The sequence below is a fragment of the Oncorhynchus tshawytscha genome, linkage group LG19, assembly GCF_018296145.1.
Source record: "Oncorhynchus tshawytscha isolate Ot180627B linkage group LG19, Otsh_v2.0, whole genome shotgun sequence".
Taxonomy (NCBI): domain Eukaryota; kingdom Metazoa; phylum Chordata; class Actinopteri; order Salmoniformes; family Salmonidae; genus Oncorhynchus; species Oncorhynchus tshawytscha.
The window spans coordinates 21,495,834-21,504,196 of NC_056447.1; the positions used below are offsets into that span (position 1 = coordinate 21,495,834).

The window sequence follows — 8,363 nt, forward strand, 5'->3', positions numbered from 1 at the left end:
TCTTTCACCATCCGCTATCCACCCAAAGCTTGTATTTAGATTTTGTTCATGCTCCCAGCACTCAAGGAGCACCTTTTTTGTAGGATGTGTAACCTTATTTCCTTGTAGATTTACCCAATGTCATGGCTAGCTGTTGTCTTTTTATATTTAACGGCATCTCTACCTGCATTGCTGCCACCGGAGGTCCTTAGTGCTCCACAACATATTCTTAGGGCTTGGGCCTGAAAACATCTAGCTTTTTTAAAGATGTCTGAGCTGCTGATACATATGCTATACTTCCATAATCCATTGATGACCTTAATACCGCTATGTATATCATTTTCAACGCCATTCTATCTGTCCCCCACTCCATTCCTGACAAGCAACGCATCACATTCAATATTTTCTTTCCTTTGACAACTACTCTGTTAATATGCTCCACCCATGTCATTCATGTCAAACCAGACCCACAGGAACCTAAACCCTTGAGAGAGTAGCAGTGACCAAAGATTATGGCTATACTGATAAGGTACATGTCTCTCGACCCTAACAATGGGAGTCGTTGTCCATAAAGCGGCCCGGCTGGCTGAATAGCTCCCGCCTATCCTTTCTTTGGATTGGTGGATACATTTCCTTATTCAAATTATGTTTTGAATATTCGATAAGGGTTGTTGACGCCAACCACCTGTATTCAACGGAAAGAGATGCTATGCTACTAGCATCATGTCATGAATATGCATAGCCATCTCAAAATATAGTGTTCTTTTCTCAAAGTTACCGGGATGTCACGTGTCCTACTTATATCAGTACACCCGTAACAACTTAAACATTACGAAACTTCTATTTGATCGAATAAATCTCACATAGCAAATAAGCCATAAATTTTTGTTTTAGACTGAAATTTGACACTCATTGACCTCCATTCAAAAAAGTCCTTGCTTTGTGGGCGAAACAACGAAAAGACGCCACCTGTTGGGCCTCACTCACTCATTCTTTTTCCTCTCTGTTGTTGATACAAGCTAGCTGGTAGCAGGCACCACCTCCTCACTCCAATAGGGGGTGTTCTGCCAAAAGCACACAGCGTGATCCAACTAGTGCCGCCTGCTGGAGAGGCAAGGTTTAGTTTACTTCTCCGATAGTGCAGTTCACAAGTTCACATCAAAACCATGACCAAAACAGCCTTGGTTGGCTTTTTCACTATGTGGGTGGGAAGATATTGTTGGATACCATTTTTTATTTAAATGTTCATTATAGAGCCATGGCAAATTAACTCAATCCATATGAACAAAAACATCCAGTCAATCGCGTTGTCAAGCTCAAATGAATAGTCATGATGAAAATGATTAAGAGCCAGAATATAACGAATATAAAACTAGTTTATTGCTTTGAGTGGTGGTATACCTAATCAAAACAGAGAAATTGAGGAGTGTCAGATTATGGAGTGGGGGAAGGATGTGATTAGGGAGCTGTACGTGATCATGTTTATCACCACAGGTGATTGGCCAGTCTGGGGTCTCGTCTCAGTCTTTCATCCAGAGCCAGGTATTTCTGGGGGGCTTTGTCCTTATGCCTGAAACACAACCCAAGTCATCCTTCACAAATAATCTAACAAAATAACTATTGAAGTATGTAAACGTCTATACTAAAGCCCAGTCATGTGATCTAATTTCTATACCGATCGTAAATCAAGGCTTTGAAACGGAAACTTTTCAGTGCTTACCTGCTCAGACGCAGTTTGAGAATATGGATCCTGAACATGGCATCAGAGCAGTAGGCAAGGTATTCATCTTCATCCTCCTTGGTCATAGTGAGCTGGTTCTTCTGGTACCACTGCTGTTTCTGCTGAAGCTCCTGGGTCTCCTAAACATACAGTATGCATTACAATACATGAATAGAGAAACATTACAAAATATAGAGATATCCATCAAGATTAAACCATTATTTTTCTACCAGGAGTATTCCCAAACCTTGAACCTTTGCTTGTTTTGTTTATTTTAACATTACTGTACAGATATTCACAAAACTGTTTGTTCTTTTGATTCTACTTATCCTGTGCTTTGACATACCCTCTCAAAACGAGCCTGTATGAGGTTGGCCTTATCAATGAGCCGCTGCTTCAAGTCAGCCAGGCAGTCATTCCTCAGCTGTAGAGCAGCCTGTCTGGTCAGGTTCTCTGGGTCACCCAGCTGGGCCAGAAGAGGTGCTAAGAAGTCCAGCTCCTTCTCCTCCTGTCGGAGACGCTCCTCTTTGGCCGTCCGCTCCTGAACATAAGGTAGAGAGGAATTAGGTTAAGGAGGTTCCTGAGGGTCAGTCAGTCTTCTATGATAAGAGAGTGTGATGCTTACCAATGCCTCTCGGTGGCAGCGTGCTCTCTCATTTCTCGCTGTGTTGTAGATGGAGATGTGGAGCTCAATACTGCTCTCTTCTTGTTCCCTAACACCCAGTATCGCCCTCACCTAAGCAAAAATACAAATGCATATTAGCACTACCAACTACATACCTTGTATTACTTTTTGAATTCTCTCATTTTAAGACGTACTGGAAAAGGTATATCAATTCATGCCAGAATACCCACACAACGCATGCATACCTCTTTTTCAGACTCCTTGACTCTGAGAGCAACGCGCTCCTCCTCCTTCATCATATGGACTAGCATTTCATACAGAAAGAGATTCTTACTGGGCTTCTCAAATGGATCTACCTGAAAGCGCATTCATAAAAACAATTGGAAAAACACCCTAGTTCACTCAAACCAATTAACAGAAGAATATGTTACCTCAAATTGATGGTGGCGCCAGTTGTAAATTAATCTGAATTGGTTGTTGTTTAGGTACTGTTTATTGTCCCTGGTGATGTCTGACCTGGAAAGTGGAGGCCATTTGAGGGGTGAAGGAGTGTGGGTTCTGGGAATCGCCTGAATCTCTGGGCTTTATGAAGTTTCTCCAAGCAGGAATAATCCGGTCGTCCTCCCGGTGGTATGTCACTTGGATCCTGTCCTCAGACACTAGAAAGATACGCTCTGCTACGTCCTCCCCGGCTGGCTTGGACCGGTCTCGATTGAATCGTTCCACCACCTTCTTCTCATAGACCATCGGAGATATCGTCAAAGATGTTCAAATGTTTAACCATATATTTTCCAGTGATGCAGACATGTGTATGACACATTATGGTGGTGTTAAGTTTACCCAAATGGAGTTATGTTTGAATGGTAGTGCAACCAATTATTATCATGTAATGTAAGCAGTATTACCTGTAAAGGGCGTTGCCCCTGGTCAGGTGCCTCAGTATTACTGGGGCCGAACACTTTGATACGTTTGCCAAAAACGACATGACGATGGTACATAAAGTCTGGTCGATCCTCAAAGGTCTCTGTCATCTCAAAGGGCATCTCGACCCGTCTGGCCAGCCCGTCTGCTCGGGCATGGCTGTAGAAGTCCATCTGACGCTCCGTCTCCGGAGTCATAGTAATGTACCTGTGGGCTTGACAGCAAAACACACATTTGTCATGTATGCACTCTTGTCACTTTTGTCTTCATGTTTAGATACATTATCTGATGTCAATGTTGTAACACGGTTAAGGCAGCTGTCATAAGCTGACACTAGCTGTTATGTCATGATTATGGCAGAGTCATGTAGCCCTTATGGGAGTGGGTTCAAATTACAGTTACTGTTTTTCCACTTTGTCCAATTTTCTAACAGTTACATTTTAAAGCATAGCTCCGTCCAGGTCTGAAATGCTCAATAGTGACATTGCTAGTCTTCTTCAGTTCCCGTTCCTCTAGGTGGTCATGCCTGTGTTGGTACCACTCCTTCACAGTGCTGGGCTGGGTACCTACAGAAACACACCAGAGGGGGACAGGAGGGAACAGGAGTCAGTGTCTGAGGTAGGAGATAGATTAATCAGAGACAGACTCAAGTCAGAGATCAGATACCAGAGAGAGGAGACATTATTGCTGATCATTTATCAGTGTGCTGGCTTTATCAGTCCACATTTAGGACTTTTACTGTAACACATATTAGGCAATCACAGCACCATGACTCAATATGTCAATAATATGCAACTCACAGTCGAGGTCTGAGTATGAGGTCAAGCGTGTCACAAGACCATCCGGGAGGAGGTAGGGTGCAAACTTTTCCAGCTTGGCCTTCCGATACTGGATAACTTTCATGCCCCCAGGGCAGCGTGTCTCCATGTCTGGACAAAGTCACAAAGGTCACTCAGGCCAGACAGATGGAGCATGTAACATTTGATAAGGATAGGAGACATGAGACTGGGTTAGGCTGGTTAACCCATGCCAGAAGGTCCACTTAGTTATGTAAGATTATGAGGCTGACTAAAGCGGAGGGCCAGTAGGTGGCACTCTTTCCTCTGGTCTAAAAAAATATCCCAATGCCCCAGGGCAGTGATTGGGGACACTGCCCTGTGTAGGGTGCCGTCTTTCGGATGGGACATTAAACGGGTGTCCTGACTCTCGGAGGTCATTAAAGATCCCATGGCACTTATTGTAAGAGTAGGGGTGTTAACCCCGGTGTCCTGGCTAAAATTCCCAATCTGGCCCTCAAACCATCACGGTCACCTAATAATCCCCAGTTTACAAATGGCTCATTAATCCCCCTCCTCTCCCCTGTAACTATTCCCCAGGTCGTTGCTGCAAATGAGAACGTCTTCTCAGTCAATTTACCTGGTAAAATAACAGATCAAAAAAATAGAATTAAAATTAAGCAATGAATGACTTACCTTGTTGTGAGATGTTGATTTGATTCACCCAGGATGGAGGCATTTCAAACACCTTGGGCTCATCCACTTCTTCCTTCAGAAAAACAACAAAGTACACATGCTCATAGTGAATCATAGCACAAATATACACCCATGCATGAACTTCACTATTTATTCCCACACGGTCAATGCCATAGAGGGTGTGCAGAATCAAGGGTAAAGTGCACCAGAGCAGAGTTGAGCAAGAGAGTGAGCGAGGGAGTGCGAGATTGGGATTGCACCTCTTCATCATCCTCTGCCTCCTGCTGTTTTTTCATGTCAGGGATGAGAAGCAGAGATTGGCCAGCTGTGCCATAGAGCAGATACTCCCACTTCACTGCATCCCCCAGGTCGAAATTCATCTCCTGCAAAAACATCCAGTCATTCCCCAATTTCAATAACACCTTGTCACTAACTCTGTGAGCAAGATATAATACATGTAGTACATGCATACAGTACAAATCACATTGTCACAGACAAGAGGGCATTACTAACCGCACAGCCGAACCGGCAGTCCTGCATGTTGACCCAGTAGTTCTGATGGTTCCAGATGCTCTCTATGCCCAGGAAGCATTTGTTGGTGGTGGACAAACTCTTCCCTGTGAGTGGGTTAATGAAGAAGTTCTCTGGAACCTCCCGGTTGCCAGACAGAATGAGAACCCAGCAGTGGACCCGCAGGCCCAACAGGGGATCTGGGGGTAGGCGCTCTCGCTCCTTAGGCACATAACAGAGGGACAGTCACAGACATATACACTGTGCTCAAAAAAGGACAATACATTGACAATTCATTTGTTTCTCAGAGAGTGTTTCTGGAGTTGCCTCCATACCTCTTGAAGTCTCTCTGCCTCCTGCTGTTTCTTCAGGAGGATAGCCTGTGCATCAGCCTGTCTGCGTTCCTCCTGACGCTGCTCAAAGCCACTGCGAAGGTCCCGTGGTGGTTTCACTGAGTACTTCTTCACCTGCCGCTTCTGCTCAGTAGCCTTTCCCTGAAACACACAAACCCGCAGGAAAACCACAAGAGTGATGCAATTGTGCTATAAGGGACAGATGCAGTGAAATTACATACTGTAATTTGAACATGAAATGAAAGCAGATATACCAGTTCAGTGGTACTGGAGGGCAATGTACAGGCCGTGTAGCCAGGTTGCTATAGGTCACTCACCTTAACATGTGTAACCAGTAGGGGACATTCCTGGAGGGACTGGTTGAGGAGACACATTTCCTTCACAGCGTATCCACTAACACAGTAGGCATTGTAGCCTGCACCCAACAACAGGCTACACAGCAGAGTAGAGAAATCAAAGCAGGAGCCTCGCTGAGTCTGCATCAACCAGGTTGGAGAGTAGAGGTGTCTTGGCTAGAGATAAAGAACATTACTCCTTGCGTCTCTTATATACAAAAGTAAATGCACCAAATCTTCTATTAGTATTATATCATTTTTAGGACAAGCGAAAAGATGTCTCTCTCCCTTACCGGGTCAATGGGAGGATCCAGTGGCTCTAAAGACAAGAACTCTGACACAAAGCTTGCACATCCCTCCCAGCTGTACAGCTCCGGGTATGAGAGCAAGGTGGGCCTCAAGGTTGTACTGACAAATTTCTATTTTGGCCGTTAGAAAGATAAGAGTGACAAAAATGCCCATTCAAAGATGGGATGTTGGAGGAACATAGGAAGTATGGGTGTCAGTGTGCACAACAAACATGTCACAGAGAAAACAAAGTCAAAGGTGAGTGTAATTGTGAATGCTGTGGAGTTTACCTGGACTCCACACTCATTGAGTGGGCTCAGCAGAAGGGGTTTTCGGTCAGGGTAAAGGTGCACATACTGGCAGCAGAAGTTGTCGGCGATGGCAAGCAGCAGCTTTTCCTGTGGTGAGTTTTCTTTATAAGAGGTTGGGTATTGGGACAGGTCAACCTCCTGTGCCCGTTCTGGCCTGTTAGGATTGGATCTGAGCATGAGTGTTGATGCAGCTGTCTAAGCATGTAGTAGGGATGTGAATACAATAAGATTATGTATGTATGCGAGAGCACTCTACATCATTGTGCAAGTAATCATGACATTGAACATAAACATCCTGTATGTTTATACTTTTTGGTAGAAAGCCATATGAATCAATAACCATGTGCCCTAGTTAAACATGACTAAAAGTGTAACAAAAGTAACCTCACAGGGAACACGGTGTTGGGGTTATTTGTATGTTGCAGAGGGTCTCCTCTAGTTTAAGCAGATCCTCATTAACCTCATCCTGTCGATCCTCTTCAGCTTCATCAATGGCAACCTCTTTGTCAGACTCCACTTTAGGCAATACCTCCATCTAGAAACAGCTATTTATTTAGGCATATCAATAACTAACATTCACATTTTCTCATAACTAATATAGTGGATAATTTATGGGTGCGTTCGTAAATAAATGTTGGCTATCTAATCCGATTTCAGAGCACTCGTTTGAGTGTGCCGGGCGCAGAATAACTGATGAATTTACGAGCATGCAACGGCCGTTGAATATGACAGGTGTCCGTAAAGGTTGGCAAAAACAATTAATTAAATTGTTGCTAGCAGCAGCTACAGTCACTAACGCTCTAGATAACATTAAAAATAAAACGTCAGGGAGTTATGAACGCTCGGATCAACCCTACTCCTCGGTCCGGTGTGCGCTCCGAGAGCGAAACGCTCTGAATATACGAACGGCCCAGAGCGGACTCTGACACACTGGGGGAAATTTATGAACGGACAATCTGAAAACGCTCAATATTTACGAACGGCCCAGAGCGGACTCTGACACACTGGAGGCAATTTACGAACGCACCCTATTTTGACGCTTGTTGACGTCAACATCCATGTGAGCTAACGAGAGCTAGCTTGCAAAACTAGCAGCGTTTTAACGTTATCTACCAAACAGGTGACAGACATCCGCAATCCAGAGAATAACACATTTCCAAACTTCTATGTAGAAATATTGTACATAGCAACTATTACAAGATTAAACAGTTTATTGAGAACGATAAACGTTTCTTTATGCCGGTTACCTTGGATTAGACAAGATGTTTGTTGTCGTATGTCTGTCGTTTACCGTCTATCTCCATAGTAACGGAAATTGTTTGAAGTGTTCAATTCTGGATTCCTACCCACGATTTCGCGCAGCTAGAGATGTAATTCCCGGAATCATGGTCGATTAAATAAAGTAGCCAAACATTTAATGAACTATATTTGTTAATGATATTATTAATAGGAAATGTGGAGTTATGTCACATGTGCAGCTAACAAAAATATATGGAAATGTGTGCTCTATCCAAAATTAAACCAACTGATTTAAGCATTAGACTACTGCAAAAATGGAGGAGAAAAGTGGAAAGGGAGAAGGTAGGAAATGTTTGTCTGCTCTTTATGAAATACCAAAATTGGGTAAACAAATTAATAAAAATCGTCATAAATAGAAAAATATAGCCTATCAGTTATATGGTTTATAAATGTATATTTATACATACGTCATTGATCTAGATCGATTTACAGGAGGGCAATGACAGATTTTTCACCTAGTTGGCTCAGGAATTCATCCCAATCCCCTGTCCCCGCAGGGGGCCTTTTGCCTCTTGGTAGGCTGTCATTGTACATACGAATTTGTTCTTAA

General features: G+C 43.5%; 1 protein-coding gene across 1 annotated transcript; it reads right to left on the minus strand.

Moving 5' to 3' along the window:
- Positions 1–1,337: 1,337 nt before the first annotated feature.
- On the minus strand, positions 1,338–7,958 carry ccdc135 (coiled-coil domain containing 135). The gene is made up of 18 exons (XM_024380310.2): positions 7,762–7,958; positions 6,904–7,049; positions 6,494–6,668; positions 6,209–6,334; positions 5,898–6,092; positions 5,563–5,721; positions 5,231–5,449; positions 4,978–5,100; positions 4,718–4,790; positions 4,046–4,174; positions 3,683–3,811; positions 3,230–3,459; positions 2,841–3,056; positions 2,570–2,680; positions 2,325–2,435; positions 2,046–2,240; positions 1,700–1,839; positions 1,338–1,549 (listed from the first exon to the last, which is right to left on the minus strand). Exons 2-18 carry the CDS (start codon positions 7,047–7,049, stop codon positions 1,465–1,467), a joined length of 2,562 nt encoding a protein of 853 aa, XP_024236078.1. The 5' UTR covers positions 7,762–7,958; the 3' UTR covers positions 1,338–1,464.
- Positions 7,959–8,363: the final 405 nt, after the last annotated feature.

What these genes read in the sequence shown, in the direction of transcription:
- ccdc135 (XM_024380310.2), bottom strand. Translation starts at nt 7,049, where the DNA reads ATGGAGGTATTGCCTAAAGTGGAGTCTGACAAAGAGGTTGCCATTGAT. An exon ending in ACTGCCGGTTCGGCTGTGCG is followed by an intron (nt 5,101 to 5,230) that starts GTTAGTAATGCC and finishes ATGTTTTTGCAG; the next exon opens with GAGATGAATTTCGACCTGGG. An exon ending in TACAGGCTCGTTTTGAGAGG is followed by an intron (nt 1,840 to 2,045) that starts GTATGTCAAAGC and finishes CTGTATGTTTAG; the next exon opens with GAGACCCAGGAGCTTCAGCA.